Source organism: Crassostrea angulata, chromosome 10, assembly GCF_025612915.1.
Source record: "Crassostrea angulata isolate pt1a10 chromosome 10, ASM2561291v2, whole genome shotgun sequence".
NCBI lineage: Eukaryota > Metazoa > Mollusca > Bivalvia > Ostreida > Ostreidae > Magallana > Magallana angulata.
The window spans coordinates 15177238-15196933 of NC_069120.1; the positions used below are offsets into that span (position 1 = coordinate 15177238).

General features: G+C 32.2%; 1 protein-coding gene across 14 annotated transcripts; it reads left to right on the forward strand.

The window, feature by feature from the left end:
- The first annotated feature begins 97 nt into the window (after nucleotides 1-97).
- On the forward strand, nucleotides 98-18777 carry LOC128164492 (CYFIP-related Rac1 interactor B-like). Of its 14 annotated transcripts, none has more exons than XM_052828344.1 (12): nucleotides 98-219; nucleotides 5431-5485; nucleotides 7971-8064; nucleotides 9928-10049; nucleotides 10779-10884; nucleotides 11118-11254; nucleotides 11709-11783; nucleotides 12887-12916; nucleotides 13803-14008; nucleotides 14164-14290; nucleotides 14862-14932; nucleotides 16395-18777. In XM_052828344.1, the coding sequence occupies exons 1-12, from the start codon at nucleotides 113-115 to the stop codon at nucleotides 16459-16461; spliced, it is 1197 nt and encodes a 398-aa protein (XP_052684304.1). In that variant the 5' UTR covers nucleotides 98-112; the 3' UTR covers nucleotides 16462-18777. The 14 variants fall into 14 exon arrangements, with proteins under 14 accessions (XP_052684304.1, XP_052684306.1, XP_052684307.1 ...); XM_052828346.1 differs by having other exon boundaries at nucleotides 5443-5485; XM_052828348.1 differs by having other exon boundaries at nucleotides 126-219; nucleotides 5431-5553.
- Nucleotides 18778-19696: the final 919 nt, after the last annotated feature.

The window sequence follows — 19696 nt, forward strand, 5'->3', positions numbered from 1 at the left end:
TGTTGTAAAAAATATTGACTTTATTTCTAAAAGAGTTTATTATGAAAATGAACTAATTCGTGAACATCAAACGTTTGTTAAAAATTAAATAAAGAACCAGCATTAGAAAATTATGGGAGACAACTCTGAAATTTTCGTTGGCAAATGCCTTATTTGGAGAGTGGGTGACCCGGAAATATTCCCGTACATCAAGAAAAGGAGACGGGACCAGAAAACACGGTATACTTATTATTATATTTGTGTGTCTTTCTAAGTTAAAGTTTTATTTTCACGACCGGGTGTTCCCGTTTCCTCTATATGGGTGTGTGTATATATTGTTTTATATTTTCTCTTTCATCTTCTGCGATTTTGTACGCTTATTTACTTCCTTCATCACAACTTTCCAATTTAGTAGTACAGTATCGGGACGTCTATTTATAGAGAAACTGGCTCTTAAGTTAACCGATTTATAACACTAAATATGTACATGATGTGTATCGCAAGAATTCATTCTTTGTGTAATATCTACATCATATCAAAGATCAGTTCATGAGGAAAAGGAGAAGTAAACATTATTTTAGAGCTTTATCTAGAGCTTCCTGTTTTTATCAGGTAAGTGTACAAAGAGTAAAATGATAGTAAAACACAAAGTGCACTGTGGTCACACTAGTCTGTTTATGGGGTTTGATGCAGAGGGAATTTTTTAAACATGCTGTCAGCTTCAAGTATGCCATTGGTCAGTATTTTTTGTGTCTCTGAAGGTTATACACATATCTTAATAATATACTGACTATGGACATAACAGTAGTATGATATATATGATGTACACTTGAACTATAATCACAAGTTCTTGCTTGTATAAGTCGCTGTAAATAATACTTACTGTTATATACTTCAAAATTACATCAATCATAGCTGTATTGGGATGTAACACCCAGCTTTGCATTTATTAAGTATTTTTAATGCATTATATACATGTAGTATGTAGTTTTGCATCAGTGAAACAACCTGAACTAGGGAAATAATTTAACTCTCTTGGGAAATATATAATTCTTTCCTCTACCTAAACTCACCATTGATCAAAGTCCAGATATTGTCATGCATGCGTAGCTTTGTGCAATCAATTAGTATAGTATTGATTAAAGGAACAACCGTCACAGTGTTTTACTTCTGGAGCATCATTTTTTCATGACTGGCATTGATATAATAGATCAGTTTCACTCATGTGAGATTATTGTCACATTATTCATACCAGAGTGCCACAAGGAACAGGATCATATGTCAATTCAGGAACAGGTGTATTGGAGTTCTAGCTTCGAGTAATGTTGCATTTGTGGTAAGGATAAGGATTACCTGGTAATTGATTAGCGTATTCTATCAGAATGTACTTCTAATACATATATCTGGATGCTTCAAGAACAAAGTACTGTCCAATCTTACCTTAAATTTAAACCGTATAGAAAAAATAATTCTGAAGAAAATGGAGTAAAATTATTATGAGAGCAATGTAGTGTAAAGAATTTTTTTTTATGTACCATAACTTCTTGGTGTAAGAGAGGGGTGACAATTGGAATGAGGGCTTCAACATTTTAATACTGAGCTATACTAAGAATAAAATGCTCTGAAAAGAAGGCTATACTGTGGAATCATTTAAATTCATGGGGGCCAATTTTCATGGATTGTGGGTTATTTGCTTATTCATGGAGATGTAATTTTGTGGATGCATCAGTTTTAAATTTAGATTCAGTAAGAAAACTAATTTTTTCATAATTTGCTATTGTTCAGGATGTAAATAATTGGTAGAGGGCTACCCACAAAGAGTACGAAAATAGAGCCTCCACAAGTTCTAATGATTTTACAGTATTTTGTGAGGTCAAATACATGTAGAAGGAAGATGATATGAATTTTAGAATACAGTAGAGATATTTTGCTACTTGTAACTTTGTAAGACATTGTTTCTTATGGGTTAATATGGCAAGGTTTAACATTGATTTTGGTGTTTTTTTCTGTTAAAATAGTACTGTAAAAGTGGAGTGTGATTAAAATGGGTAGCAAAACCTGGGCCAGCGGATTTTTGAAAATGAAAACTGTGTTTCTTCTGGGAAAATACTTATTTGTTCTGCATGAAAACTACAGAAATATTCTGTTACAACATATGATGTCTTCGCCGAGAGTTTTATTATCAAACAATACGTTTTTCAATAAATATTGTGGAATCATTAGAATTCGTGGTGGCTCATTTTTCGTAGTATTTGTGGGTAGCCCTCCTCAACAAATTTACATCCTCAACGAACGCAAATTTAGAAAGAGTTATATATATATATCTATCTTACTGAAATTGAAAACCGACGCATCCACGAAACACCCATGAATAAACAAAAAAAACCACAATCCACGAATATTGGCCCCCACGAAAATAAATGATTTCACAGTATTACAGATTGTAATTTTCCTAGTGACTAAAATGTGTAGTAAACCTTAATTACTCATTTTGGTGTTTATCTTGATATCGAGAGCAATAAAACAATTCGATGTGCTGGAGCAATGAGTTTTTTTTCCAGTAATCAGAAAAATCCCAGTTTTAATTTTCAAAATCCCAGCTCAGTCCTGGTTTTACTACCAAATATAGTCACTCTCAAAAAAGTGTTAATAATTTACAAATAGCTGTCTTAAATTGGCGGAAATGTAATGCCACTTACTTGTCTATAGAGTAAATTGTGTTATCAAGCTGTATTTTTTTGTTTTAAAACTGCAATGAATCATCATTGAAAAAAGATATATTAAGTGTCAGAACAAGTATTATACAATTTTTCAAGGAAAATGAGAGCATCTTTTCAAGTGCATGAATTGTTAATTGATAATTCAGATTGAAAGGAGTCCTGCATCTTTGTTGTGTACATAACATTGTACAGTAAATACAAGTGCTGCACTTGTTCTTGTGATATTCTTAACAACTAAACATATGGTGTTGAATGCTAATACGTAAGCCCTTTTATAATCTAACATTTCTGGTCTGTGCATAACATAGGAATAGGGACACTTGCCTACTAAAGACAGAATATACCAGTATACTTCTAGAAAAAGTCTACTTTGTCAGGATTTTTTTCAGACTTATTTTTTGGAAATTTGTGTCTTTTTTGGCACTGAAATTATTCAATATTTCTTACTTACTAAGTTTTATAGAGCCTGAAGTCAGTTTTGGAATATAGAACCATTTTAACAAGAGCTTGGACTTTGGGTAGTTGTGTCAAACGGCAACATGACGTAGGCCTGTCTATTTCATTGTAGGCCACTCAGCCATGGCTCTTTGAAGTCAACAAGATTTGCCTGGCTTTTGAGCGAAGATTACGCAATCACAATTGGTATATATTATGCTTGAAACCAGCATCATTTTAACATGTTTTGACCCAAGAAATAGTTACGTCCTACTGAAAGTCCAAGGCAGTGTTAAAATGATTCTATTGAAGACAGTTTTCAAAAAATGGTTAGATTTCCGGTGCTGTGCAGACAAATTGACTGAAACTACAGTATATTGATTGTGATTTGATTTTGTCAGAAGCTGTATGATCAAAATTGAATTCTAGCATTGGAAATAGGTGGGGAAATAAAGTTTAAAGTTGGAGTAATTCCAAAATGGACCCTTGCTTTAGTTGTAAAAAGCCATGAAAACCATCAATGTTTTGTATACAGTATACTCTTTTACATGATATCCACGATTTTAACTCAGGTAGAGCAGTGTGAGTTCAGTCGCAAAGTACAGGTACTTCTAGTGGCTATAGTCAGTATAGTGTGATTTTCTTCTAGTACAACTTCATTGTCCATTGTAGTAGGTGGTGTGTTAGACTGTGTGGCAGGTGATTTGTACTGTAGTACACGCACTGGTCTGTGAAGCCTGTGTAGGTTATCCCTGTGGTATGTAGGTAATGCTTACACTCAGGTGCTTCATTTGAGGAGTAATATTAATTAATAACAGGGTTAATGGACCAAGAAATGTAATGCTAAGTAAAGAACTGGAAAAAAGTTTTACCTGCAGTATTAAATGACTATTGAAGGCAGGTACAATTGTAATTTTATAACCCTGGGAACTCTCTCTCTCAATAAACAGAAATATATGATAAAAATTACAAGATTATTAGTGTTTTTATTATTAAAGGAAAAACAAATCTAAAGTTTCAGCTAGTATACTGGTAATTGATAGAGAATTTCTTAGAATTATGAAGGAGGAAAGTGAATGCTTTTAAACACTAGAGAATAATTTTCATGGAAAACATTTAGTGGAGACAGAACATATGATTCCAGCATATAGTACATACCTGGGAAACAGATGTTAATGGTGTAATCTTGACACAGGGAGAGTAGGTGATATTAATGTGCATTTTTGTCTTAGATACTGCAGTATAACAGAAGAATCATTTATTGGATGTGGCATTTACCCTTCTGTATACAGCTGTTTATACACATGGGCAGGGAGAGAACAGTATATTATGACTTTTTGACCTATAAAAGACATAGAGAGTCTCTGAACTGTTTTGTGTGAGAAAGACTCGTATTAGGGGAAATTGTATTTTTGATACTTTATATTCATCTGAAGTTGTGTTATAACATGTGAAACCAAACGCTGGAATTGACAATTCTGATAGAGATGATAAACATGAGATATACGTAGTCACTGGTATAACCAGAAAAGTGATTGACTTCCTGTAAGAGATCACTAAGCCCCTGAGTTCCGTTAGTGATGTTTGTGTACTGCTCCTAGGAGAGCGTGAAGTTCGTACAGAGCGGGGGTATGGATCGCAGTGTCTACATACTGGATCAGCTCTAGTCATTCAATACCATTTAACAGTGGGGTAGGATTTCAGCTCTTTTATCATACTGGTTGATTGACCCCATGTCAAGGTCAATTACTTAAAATGTGTAAATTTTTTACCTGGGAAAAGGTTCCTGATGTCTTTCTTTATAGTTATATGTTTTAATTTTTATTTTAACTGCCTTGAGAACAATTTTTTTATTAAGATGGTTGAAGAATATCCTGGACTATCAATCTGCTCTTTGTAAACTTGTATGTGCAAGTTCAGAGATATTTCAGGGGATCTTTTGTTAGCAAACTTAATCCATGTACATGCATTAAAGAAGTTTTTAGATTAACAAAATATTCTCTAACTTTAAATTCTCAGTGTTTATCTGCTGCATAGCTGTATTTAAATTGTTAGATTTCTTTTGTACCCTCACAACTGTTTTCCTTATTTAAAATTTAAAACAAAGATTTTTAAAAAAATATTAAATCAAAGATACATTCAGAATTTGAGTTATAGGGAAGTTTAACTTATAAAGAACACTTAATTTTAGCTAAAAATAAAGGGAAGGAAATAGGAATGTGTATAAGACTGTGTATTAATGTCGTCAATTTTCATGTACTTTTCATATTATTTATTATTTTGTTCTGTCTTTCAGATTAAATTTAGTCCTAACATTACAAACTCAAAGAAAGCTGAGGAACTTGAACAAGGTAGAAAAGGGTGTAGCTGTTGGTTTCAATTAGGAAGAAACTTGGGGCAGACAAAGTGGTAAAAAGAGGTAATTTATAATCCCTCAACAGGTCTTTGAGGAAGTAAATCTAAAGGGAAACTTGTAAAATCTTCCTCTCTCCATGATAGAAAATCATATCAGTTATGCCCTGTTTAAGGCTCAGAAGAAATTTTAGAACCCCAGAAGAATTGTAAATTAGCTGCATTTGAACTCTTTCTGCCAGAGCTCTGTAGCTTGGGATTATAAAAAAGCTACAGTGTGTTCTAAGTATTGATTAAGTATTTCCTTCATGCATTGTGTCACCTTTATGTGTAAAACCCCCAGCACAAATAACACTGATAGGGATGATACCAAGGCTATCATCATGATCATGGCTTATTACTGGTATTTGTTTACCCCTCATTGATCTGTGCTGTATAGAGGAGGCTTATCCTCAGCTAGGGACTCATCAGCTGTTAGTGAGTATTGTGTGTATATGTGTACACTCTTGTAAAATTTGATCAGTGTAATATACATGAAGGAATATTAGCCACCTAAAACCATTTGAGAATGTTGTACACATACCGATATATAATTCATATATCCTTTAAATTTATGGACACTGTTTGTTAATTTTTTTTTCCATTGAAAATTACAACAATATCATGTTTAAAATAAAATTCTACATTAATTAAATTTTAGTGTATTAAACAGGTTTGGAGCCAGTAAGGCCTCATCAATGTACTTGTGTCAATTGTCAACAATATAAGTGTGTGTGTTCAATTTGAATAAATGAGTAATCTTCAATCACCATGGATGTAAAAGGAAATATCATTCAATTAAAAAAGATGTACTAATGTATATATAGGATCTCTCATGATTTGCAATATATGATTTTTATCCAACTCGTTGCGTGTCTTCTATCCCCGAGCCTTAGGATCAGGGATAGAAAACTTCGCATCTCGTTTGATCTGATGATCTGCGCCTGGCAAGTTATCGTGATCCAACCCTTTGGATCAAGTTACTGTTATAATAATATTCATTATTTGTTTGATTATGGTAATTCCTAGCTCTCTGATTGCCTGATATCCAACAATCTAGAAAAAAATAGAATGTTATATTCACCTGCATGTGACCTAGGAGGTCAATATTAACATTTGATTTTTCTATACATTGGACTAAAAATACTGGTAGATCATCCAATGAAAAATTGTGTTCTCAATTGTTCCGCTATTAAAGATAAAATCTACGCTTGATAAAACTCTATTTGATATGTCTGTATCAATTCTTTGCAGAATCATATAATAAAACAATTATTGTTGTTTTTCGATCAATACAATGATTAAGCTACCCTCGAAGTACAATATTCACCTCGCTTTCAGCTCAACAAATATTGTACTTTGAGGGTAGCTAAATCATAGTATTGAACTCAAAAAGAGCTATAATTGTGTAACATGAGTGATATCCACTACATATTAAGATAAACATGTGATAAAAAACATGATATTTATACACACTAAGTTGAAAAACTAGAAACATGAATTGAGTGCTTTTCTGATTTATAATGTCAAAAATTCAGGATTTCCTTGTGATGATTTCCCATTGTTAGGGTTTAGACTTAAAATTTGTTTTAAGGAAGGTTCCTTGTGTAATTATTAACATGACAAGGAATTGAAAAGGGAATTGCAGCTTGACATAAACCGCCCAAGATCTGGCAAATAGTATGCACAACGAATAGGACAACTGCATTAGGTCACATTTTGCTTTTTAAAGGAAATAAAGAATTAACTTGCCTGACATATTTTAGGGTACCGGTACTTTTAAGTTGTCTTTGCCAGGGTTTAATATTGAAAACATTTTTAATTTAATCAAATGAATTCATCTCATTAAATAATATAGGACTAGACAGGTTTTCTATAAATGCATGTCTTGCATAGAAAGTACATTGTACATAGATCAGGATGCATGTTTACCAGAGTACTAAATGTACAAAAGTAAACTAAAAACTGGGCAAAAAGCATGTTATTCATGAAAATTTATTAAAAAAAAAAAACCTATCATTTTCGCAAGCCAAGGATTTTTGGTCCACTCTGCTCCCCTTAATTAATATTAAGCTCTGCCATGGGTTTATGGGAAGTGATAATTGACCGAAAACCCTAGCTTGGCTAGTGAAGATGTGTTTCATGATATAAGTTTTTAAGATTAGTTAAATTGATTTCTATAAGCATGCATATACTTATAATTAATAGCTAAAATAATGCTAAAACCATGGAATATCGAACATGTGCAAATTGATGGTGCGGATATTTTTTTTCGGGGTCTTTATCTTTCTTAGCAATTACGGTAATTGTAGTTTCAGAAAAAAATTGGATTGACATTATCAAAGTAGGTGACACAATTGTACAAGTACTAGTATATAAAAAAGTTATATGCAATTTGTATAAATGTATCTCATTATATTGTAATGTGATATTTTGATTTTACAGAATTGCCATTTTACCATGGGAAATTTGTTAAAGATTCTGTTGCGAGATGAAAACGCATCCTCAAACAAATATGACATTTTTGTAGATTTTGAAAGTAAGTGTATGCCATATTGAATGCATTGTAATCTGAATTTCCTCTGGTCATGATTTTTGCAGCTGTATCCTGCCAACTGTAATGGGAAATTTGTTAAAAGTTTTATGTCAGGCCGACTCCTCTGCTTCCAGAGACTATGACATTTTTGTTGACTTTGAGAGTAAGTTTTTCTTCCAATGAAAACGAGGTGCCTGACTCCCACTGAATGTTGTCAATTCTCAAACTTTATTTTGCCTGGCTGCTTTTTTTTTTTAGTGTGTATGGGCTACTTAATTAACACCCATTTTCAAACATACCAGGAAATTCTGGGTACTGATTTCCTGATAATAGATGAATATATAAATGGTATCAATATGTTGGTGATATACCAACTAATTTAAAAGAAGAATTAATTACACATGCAGATATGTAAAAGCTGAAAGAATGCCTTTTTGAGTAAAATTAAAATCAAATTAAATGACTCTTCATATCAATTAAGTTCCCCTTGTAGTTTTGATTACATGTACCATTGTCCTATTAAAAGCAGGAAAATTACCAGTATGTAAAAAAAACCATATTTAATTAATTGGTAATAAGATAAAACTTTATTCCTGATCGTTAGAAACTTATAAATAGACCATTCCCCTACAGCACCAGTCAACTTGCTATTACAATTGCAGTTCAACCATCAGCTTAGAAAATAATTTCATTATAATTATGGTAGGTCAACTGAATCTGTCATATGACCGATTGCTTAATATGTCATCCATTGATTTTTTAAAAACATTTTAAACATAAAATAACATTTAAATCCAGCCCTTTTGCCCACTGGCCATGAGAGCAAATGGATTGAAAATACATGGAGTGGATGGAAATCTAAATTGTGCTGGTCATTAAACTAGAAATACTGTATACAGGGAAATATTCGCCCTCGTTTTATTTTCGCCCCTTTCACCCTTGTTGTCAGAGGGCGAATTTAAGACTGGGCAAATACCAATGTTTCATGTTAATTCTTTGGTACACAATCGTGTTTGCATGGGCTAATTTAAGATGGGGCGAAACCATTTGCAAGTGTAGAAGGGCGAAAATAACACAGGGCAATAATAACCCTGTATACAGTAGTTCATAAACATGAGACATCCTCGTCAGAGTTATCCTTCTTGGCTGAGAGTTTATTGTTTCTGTGTTATATACATAAATCCCACTTTATTTTGTGTCCTTTTAAAAAAAATTGCAAGAGCAAGATTTTTTGAGGCATTTTTTCAGGCTAACACTGCTGTGTATTGATCTTAAACTGGTAAATACAATTTCCCTGATACTGTAAGCATGGCATACCTGCTAGAGACACATGAAGAACCATGATGACTGCATGAAGCCTGCTAATAATAGCAAATTTCCCTGTAGACATAGAATGTGTCTTGTAAATATACTCATTTCAATTCTGGTTCTTGTTGATCTGCATGCTACTCATAGCAACAACGACTTCATATAGTGTATATTATTGTATAGTGATCGATACATGTAGTCAATAAAGCTCCACTTATTTACCGTTTCAACTATATACTGCATGCTCAATTATAGATCAACACAAATTTTAATTGTTTCTATATATTTTAAATTTAACTAATTTCTCTCCAGATAGTTATTCATTTTTTTTTTCATCTTTGATGATGTAATTTTTCAACTTTGTATCTAGTATGCACATTTTTACTTTTCATAAAAAGATTTCTACACTTGATTGATTATTTGAAACTATTATCATGACATTTCTGCTATTTTCTTTTACAAACTTTATATATTTAGGCATGGATTTTAAATTGATAACGTTATCTACTGCATTCTTTTGTGTTTGGTGTTTAAATAAAAATTATTGGATTATTACAGGTGTTCAGCCAACCGATGAAGAGAAAGAAGTGTGGGAGAAAGTACAAGCTGTTCTAAATGAGAGTCAAACGATATTACAGGATATACAACAGTATACAGGGGCCACAGAAGATATCAAACAGGTTAGCAATAGGGACAGGAGAAGACTTTAAAAAGTTCTACCTCATAATGATATATTTCATCCCATTGTCCATCCTATTTTACCATCCTAATTGTATGCTTTTGAGTGTAAAATCATGTGGCAATGTGAATCAAAGAAGATGCCAAGAACAAAAAAATATATTTGTATAAGATCTAAAGTCCTTAGATTCTCCAATCCTCAGCATCAAAGAATTATTTTTATCCTAAAAATATTATTTATCCTTCAAAATTTATAAATGAAATAACACAGAAAATTGTCAAAGGTATCCATGCATTTAATGAAGTTATTATGAAGTTATTACATTTTGGCCACAATGAATACAATGTAATAACTAATGTATAGAAGTTGAGATCAAATCCGAAAAAAGAAAAGGTTGTATCAGTGCAACAGTGGCTCGAAGCCCTTTACCTCTAGGTAGTAGGTACATGTAGTAGGTCTCCATGGAGCCACTAAGCCAAGCAGTTCGTTGAATGGCTTATTGTAATATTAACACTTAAAGACTAATTAAATTTGTCTATATAAAAAGCAAATTTATTGTACGAATAAAAAAAAATCAGGATATTTAGAGTTGTCAAACATTGCTGAGGATCGGCTATTGTTAATTATATAACGGTATTACTTCATCTCTGATGGGGTAGTTAATGAAAAAGGTTATCTTCTGTATAAATTCTTCTAACAGTTAATGCGTTAATATAACTTTCTATTTCAGGCCATCAGTAATCCAACAAACGATGCTTTCCAGGAGAAGGCTTGGCTGGCAGTTTGTCCATTGGTAGCCAGATTAAAGAATTACTTTGAATTTGCTAATAAATTAGGTAGGGGGAAGACTCATTTATTTAGGATTATGTAATACATGTACTGGGATGTTTTCTTACTTGATGTGCATGTCCTCCAGCATCTTTTGTATAAGTTTGTTTCATATTTCAGAAAATACTTATTTGAACTTTTCAAGGCATTTCTTACCATGATATTGTCCTCTGAATTACACCTGTGCTTGTTGTTTATTGATTTATGAATAATCATGTTTTATATTTCCATATCATTTCAGAACACACTGTCCATGACTTGTTAGAGGTGCTATGTTCCATAGATAAAACTCCCAGGGAACATTTAGAGACTCAGCAAGCTTGTTTTAAACAGTTCGCTCAGATTTTAGACTTTGTTCTTAGATTTGATGATACAAAGGTGAGTAAATATGTGTGAGAGAGAGAGAGAGAGAGAGAGAGAGAGAGAGAGAGAGAGAGAGAGAGAGAGAGAGAGAGAGAGAGCTATCTGTATTTATCAACCTCTAAGAGAATACTGTATGCATGGGTTTTTTTTCGCCCTGTGTTATTTATGCCCTTCTACAGTTGCAAAAGGTTTTGCCTTGTCTTGAATTTGCCAAGATAAAGTTGTGTTAAAAGAAAAATAATCTGAGACATGATAATTCTCACAGTCTTAAGTTTGCCTGCTCAAAAATGAGACCAAATGTGGCAAAAATATAAGGGGGTGAAAATCTATCTGTGTACAATAATTCAAGTGAACTCTTTAACTCGAGCACAAGTCACACAATTGAAGAGAGGATGCTTGTTTGATTTTAATTACCTCATCGTGAATCTTACTTGTACAGTAATACAATGTATCAATAAATCTATTTCAGATGATAAACCCATCAATACAGAATGACTTCAGTTATTACAGACGAACGTTGAGCAGGATGAAGATGGCAAATGAAGTAAGTCTTAGAATAAATAACTCATTAATCAATCAATCTGATTGCACATTTGTTTTGTTTTTTCAGTAATACCCTTGTTTTCTCTCACAATTGGATGGTATGTTTTGTATCTTCATGTCTTTCTTTGATAAATGACCTTAATAAGTCATTCATGTGATATGTATTTGTACTAACAGTAAGCAAAGTGTACTGGGTTTTTTTCTACCTCATTTATGGTGTACCGGCAGGACACCAAAATTCACGGAATATGAAAATTTGTACAGTGTTTTGAATTTCTTGCTAAATGCTGCTCATCTTCTTCTTATTCTCCCTTGGGAGACACTGGAAACCCTCACCTATGTTTGACACATGACCTTCAGATACTTGTGTAGTATACACAAACTGTCGTGCGTGAATAATTATCGCTAAAATCCAAATCAAGATTCTCCTTAAGGAAGCCTAGGGTGCTTAATTATAACTGTTAATGGTTCATAACTTGATAAAAAAGATAAAGCCAACTTAAGATTATACATGAATCTGACCCAGCTCTCCAAACGTAATATATACAATGGTTAAACATACCGGGTATTTATAACCATAATTGCGCTGAAATAAAGGATATGGTTTTAAGTTTCTCTTGTGCTGAAATTTATGTATAGATTTTTGAGAAAAATGTTATTATAAAACACAATATATATGATATTTTAAAGCATTTAAAACTCCACTACAACTTTTAAAATAAGACATTTGCGACAATGTATATGTTTGTTAGTTTAGAAGAAAGGTGCCTTAATATCAGAAGAATGTAAGCGATTTTTGTGCCGTTTTTTGATTGGCAGTGTACAGTTTTTTCACCCAAATTCCAGTTTTTATGACAGTCACTCCTGTACAGTTTTGTGGTCTTCAACTTATCACATGTATGCCTAAGTTCAGTTGAACAATGTTCAAATTTCAGGAAGAAATGACTTAATGTAGTATGCTGTATCTGTGTGTATAAAGATTATGGTAAAATAGAGGTTCTTGTTGTTAGAGTTTTTTTAGGTTTGACAAAGAACAGTTAGATACATAAAATTATTTGAGAGCACATTAAAATTGATCTGTAAGAAAGGTGAATTTGATTGCAGGTTCCAATTTCACATGACGTAAAAGCTACGGTATCTATTATTTAAATATGTACAGTATATCATAAAGTAATAGCCCAACAATATGTGTACAATATTGATTAAATTGAAATCAGTAAAGACAGATAATTTATTTAAAACAAAACAGGCATCTGTTGTATCTATATTACATGTACTGGGTATATTAATCAAATGTTATACAATGAGATACATGTATAGTAAATATATCACTTTTAATGATATGTCAGTTGTCATGCACACTTTTGATGATGTTGACAATTTTTTTTTTTGCATTTTGAATTTTATTTTGAAAGCATCTTTACATTTTGATTTATACTTCATATTCCTTTATTCATCAGTGTAATTTATATTTTGTTATTTATCTCATCTTAAAAAATGAAAATAGGTGATATAATAATGATATTAAATGTATGTACAGATAATTTTTTCATGTTTTGCAAACTTTGTGCTGGATTTCTTGTGCACTGTAATGAATACGAGAACTTGATAATCGACTGCTTTCAAAGGGCTGTTACCAAACAATTTGTAAATTGTGTCATGTTTAATGCATGCTTTCTGGAAAATCACAAATTGATTGCCTATTTGTGAAAACTTGAATAAAATTTTCTTTCTGGTGATCAAAAAATATTTGTGAAAAGTATTTAAGCATGATAGTTGCAACAATTAGGGTGATTTTTCGTCAAATATCATTTTGAGTACAAACGAATGTTTTCAAATAATCAGCCATTCTACAAATAATTGGTAAAGCAAAGTATTCAAATAATTGGAATTCATCAGAATTTACCATTAAAGGCATAATTAAAACTGGATACCACTAGCTCATTGACAACATTTCTAACTATGAGTGTAAGATAATCAAGTAAACATGATTGATAATGAATTTCTGCTCGTTACACAGGATGACAACAAGGGAAATGAGAATGTCGTGTCAAATGAGATGGCCAATCGAATGTCCTTGTTCTATGCCCCCGCCACCCCCATGCTGAAGGTGCTTGGTGAAGCCACCACCAAGTTTGTGTCCACGCACAAAGAGCTTCCTGTAGAGAACACCACCGACTGCCTCAGTACCATGGCCAACATCTGTCGGGTCATGATAAATACGCCGTAAGTGATCAGGCTTGGTGATTCTAACTTTAAATCTCTCTCTTTTTAAAATCAGACTCAATAGCTCAGTGCAGAGTACTGTAGTGTGAATTGATAATTGTGTCACCTTAGTTGTTTGTTTCTTGTCATGACTTTTGACTTTCTTTGAATTGTAGAGAGTACGTTGCCAGATTCCAAAACAGTGAAACCAAATTGTTTTGTCTACGAGTAATGGTGGGAGTAATAATCCTGTACGACCATGTTCATCCTGTGGGAGCTTTTGCTAAATCTTCTAATATAGATGTAAGTTCCAATACATTTACCTCAGAATATGCATGTATTAATCTATTTATTATTTCCAATGTGGGCTTTTTTTCATTTTAAACCCAACAAGGAGTAATAGAAATTATGACCTGATATTGTTGACCAGTATTATTTCCATACATGTCAGAGTCATGTACATCTTGTCATTTGTACATAGAATATTGTATGTTCTTACAGTACTAGTTAATAGTTTAAAAAAGTAACTATTTTTTTGTTTTTCAAATCGCAAGAAGGATTCTAAGGGAGAGAATAATTGGTTTGTGTGGATGGGAGCTTGTCCTGTGGGCATCAAATGTTTAGAAAGAGAATTACTTATTATGCATGAAAATGATATCTACTAGATAATTTTTTTTTCATATAGGCCTATAAAGATTTAATATAGGTTAATAAAAAATCGTTTTAGTCAATTCAATGAATTTGAACTGAAAATCATGAAATCAAAATAGGAAATAAAATTCTCATAAACTTACCCGGTATTCAATGAAATCAAAAAATGTTATTTACCGGGTACTGTATTTTACCTTTACAACTGGAAATTAAATTGTTTCAGATCAAAAGTTGTATCAGGGTACTGAAAGAACAAGAGCCGGGAAGGGTGGAAGGCTTACTAAATGCTTTAAGGTAAGCAGGAAAAAAATGGATAAAATGCATAATGTTTAAAGAATCAGAAACTTACAAAGATTTACGGTATACAGCTTCTGATTTTTATGACTTTGCTGGGTCAGTGTTGAAGAAGTGTCCAGTTGTCCTATTGTATAAGAAAAATGTGCAAAGAACATATCACATATGGCACTAGAAGCATCATTCTGAGTAGAACTATATATGCATACCTTGAGTACTCTTCAAGAGGTGTAGAACATGTCATAGACCAAGAAAGTTAATTGTTACACTACATACACAACAGTTGAGAACCAATAAAAAAAAAGCATGCATGAAACTAGCTGCAGGTCTGTATCTCCCGGTCTGAAAAAATTCGGATGGTTGTCCATCCGAATTTTTTCAGACCGGGAGCTACAGACCTGCAGCTAGCATGAAACATACAAACATGGATTGTTGGTAAAAACAAAAAAATATACTGTTTGATACAAGCTGAGAATGCAGGGAATGGTCCACAAAGTCTACAAGAAATGTCAGATAAATAGGAGTGTGCTGAAGAACCAAATAGCAAAATATTGATAAATAAGACCAAAGAGTATAATATTTAGATAATTGCAGTTCATTTCAATATTGTTTGATAATATGAAGTCTATATAGATTATTAAATAGGGATAATTTGAGTATATGTACCAGTACATGTACCAGTATGTATCAGGATTTTTAGTACCAGTACATACATATACTTATTTTTGGATCAATTTGAATTTTAAGTTCTATTATTTGATTATTTCTCAGCATTGCTAAGGTAACTTAATCTATTCTTGTAGACGTATTGGTATATATCTATTCATTCCATTTACTTGTATAGTAAAGATATACAAAGAAATCAGCTGTTACTTGTACCTGTATTATGAAAACATGAAAATTACGTGAAATTTAATTTTATTATTTTGTTTTCACAAAAATTAATCATCATACAACCATAGTTAATAGAAAACGTAACCAGTCATTTCATTCACATACTTATCATACATGATGTAAAGTTCGTTCAGGTAAATTAATTTTCATCAATGAATCCCCATTATCATTCTACATGTATACAGTAAAACACAGTTATAGCGAAAACGCTTATAATGAATTGACGCTTACAGCAAAGTGATTTTCATTCCCTGTGATTTTATTTCTTATTGTAAACTTGACGGATATAACAAATTACGTTTATAACAAAACAAAATAGCCCATCCCTTGGACTTTGTTATAAGCGTGTTTTACTGTATTCAACATTATGCATAGAATAATTCTTTCTATAAGTCTGTATAGGTCACATTTTTGTACAGATCTTCGACAGAATAACTAACAAAGATAAATTGAATTAGAAATTAAAATGAAACAAATATTGATTTTATGGTTTAAACTGCGAGGATGCTCTTTCTTTTCTTTTACAACTGTAATGAGATTTAACGAAAACATTTTTTGTTGTTTCCAGATATACAACAAAAACATTAAACGAAGAGACAACACCAAAAGCGATCAAGGCCATGCTTGCAGGCTGAGCTAGTGTTTTATACCTAGAAAACCAATGCTTTATATTAATGTACTGCGAATTTCTTGAGTGAGATTGTGTGACGTTGTGTTTGATAACATGTCGCGTGTGACTGATGAGTGACAGGAGTGGTCTGTTATGTTTTTTTTCTACTGCTAATGTGAGTTGTTGGCAGCTGATGTTTTATGTATATTTACATACATGAGAGTCATAGCAAATTGTTACCGGAACAGGAATTTTGTGTGAAAAAAAGAGGCAAAAAAAAAATTCTATAGTTTCAAAACATTCAGCTGCAAACAGCTTTATGTAATTGACAGCACATTTCCGCAAGTTATTGTATTGGTATATATGATTCATTCCTACGTGAATATCTTGGGTTGGGGGGTAATTATTATTGCCCTTTACCTTTATATAAAACTGCCTGATAATTTTTTTTTATCAAATCAAAATATTATTGCACTGTATATTATTTATTTAAAAAAAAATAATTACATGTATCCTATTTGTGCTTTATAATCATTCACTGGAGTTGTGCTAAATTCAATATACATGTACAGTGCATATTCCAGAAACAAGTATTCTAAATCTGCAGTTAAAATTAAAAACCTTCCTGTTTAATCATCTATTTCTGGTGAACACAATTTTTTTCCTGTATTACCTGGAGAGAGTTTTGAAAAACACCTTTTTGAAGGAGCTGGCTTCTGCTTAATATTCATCTCTTTAGATCTTTTGTGTACTTTTAATGTTTTGTGATACTTCTTATTCTTTTTATAGAATTTTCATATACTAACTGTTAAGGGCGAATTGGGGAGAAATACAATGTATAGTGCTATTATAAATGTTTATTCAAGTCTTTGTTAACAGCTCAGTTTTTCTCCTTCTGTAATTTGGAGCATGGGAAACAGGGTTGGATTAGATTTAGTCATAATTATTAATATGTGAGTACAAACAACAGTATATATATCAAGGAGAGAAAGTTATCAGCTAGATGTACCAAAAATATGACATTTTTTGTTTCTTTGTTATATAAATATTATATAGTTTATCTCTTTAAATATTAAATAATTTCAGGTACTATGGGTTATTGATGTTGACAATTAATTCTTCCACTGAGATATAGTTTACTGTAATTTTACTAGACAAGTGTTAAATAGAAATATGAAATTACAAAGATTTGCTTCATAAGGGATGAAATAAGAGTGGCATACTTCTGTGTAAATTGAGAATATATTTGTACATGATCCTCTTTGATTTATAAATCATTTCTGATGAAAACGTATCTGCATCTCAACAGTATAACAATATAATACATTTCTGTCCTCAACTTAGTTATCGAAATGTTTTTCTTACCCTTTCTCAAAGCCATGACATAATATTGCAATAATTGTTCTTCAGAAACTGTTTGTCTTAGCTGTATCGTAAGTGTAAAGAATTGTTTGAATTTTATAAAAGAATTGAAGATTTAGAATCCTTCGTTTAGCTAATAGCCAGGGAGATGACAATTAAGCTTCTGAAGAACATATCATTTCTGTGCTTCAACAAAGTAAGACGTAGAGGGCCTCTATACTTAATTAATGGTCAAAATTGTATATTTATCATTTATATTCTGTGAAAAACTTAACCAACAAAGCCATATTCTGTATATTGCACTTGATGTATTATAAAAAGTTTGAAACATTCCAGTCTCAGCATATCCTGTACTGCATTTGTAAAGTTGTATTAAACATGATGATAGCAGGGTGTACCCATGTATTTTTGAGAAAGAGATGTGTTACTTAGAGAGCTGCATATAATGTAAAGTTTGTATTACAGTGACTTTGTTTGAAACTTTTTCATACACCATGCAGTATAGTATTGCATTGATTAAAAAAAAAATAGGCCAATGCTTTTCTTTTATTCTGTGCTGTGCAGAAATGCTTGGAATCAAAGACTGAATTTGTAAACCATTTTACATTATGTTATTAATAAGCATTGCAAATTATTTATGCAAAAATGTGCATGTTAATTATATTGTTTTAACCAGTGATGCTAAACGTCTTTATAACTGTAAACTGGGCCGAGCTCTTGATTTTAGTGTTGCCATAAAACAAACAGAAAATCATTTATTTAATGACATAAATTTATGTGTTTTTATACCTGTATTCTATGTATTGTAATTCATTTCATTTATTATCTTCTAGAATACATGGCATTCACTGTGAAAGGTGTATTTGTTTATGTTAGAGAATTGTGTTGCAAAAATTAAACTGGCCAAAACAAAGGGAAAAAAATTGAAAAAATTTATTATTTTATATAGATCAATGACAATAAATGTTTTAAAAAACTTTTTGAGTCTCAGTTTTAGGATTTACTAAATAATCTGTTGATAACCAGTTTCAACCTATAATATTCAACCTTACCAAGACAGGACTGTGGATATACAGGCCCACAACAAACTGTGATTTTGACACTGACTACCAAAAAATCATGGTCTTAGTAAATTGGTTCATTTAAATCGCAACATGTGAAAGGCGTTGTTTCTCTTTCCTTGCCTCTTTTCCTTCAACTTCTAACTATAAGCCACGATCGACTTCTTCTCAGTACAAAAACAGTTTGCTGTACAGATCTCGCCTATATGCACATCTTACAACGGTATTGTAGAAAACTATTAAAAATGTATGCGCTTATTTTACATTCAAAGAAAATCAACTTCAAAGCAAAACAAACCAACAGTTTATTATAGGTTCTTGATATCATGATCCCTCTTGAAATTTTTATAGGGACAATTTTTTTCCTTCTTCCTTTGAAGTGAAGGATCATGCTTTTGTGTTGCATTTTCTCACTTCGTCTTACCATGAAAGCATGTGAAAAAGGAGGAGTCTTCAGAAATATTTACAACTAACCCATTAAAAGCTGAAAACTTCAATGTAAATCTCTGGATCCTGGTCTAACAGGACTCCAGTAACAGAGTCTTTATGGTGTCTACAGGCAGCTTGTTCCATATCCTAATTGTGGTAGAAAAGAAAGATTCCATATGTTGCAGAATGAGATTCAGTACTGTTGTCGGTGTCCCGGCGGCCCTTGTGACTGATCCTATTTGGCTAAAATGGGAAGACAACTAGGGAGTGGACAACTTACCGTAATACATCATGATACCCTTGGTCCGGATTCTTTGTTGGCTGATCTCTCCCACTCTAGCCTGTCTTACATCAGTGTGACACTCCTGGTGGTGATAATGTAGTTGTTTGTCATAAACATATTTAATA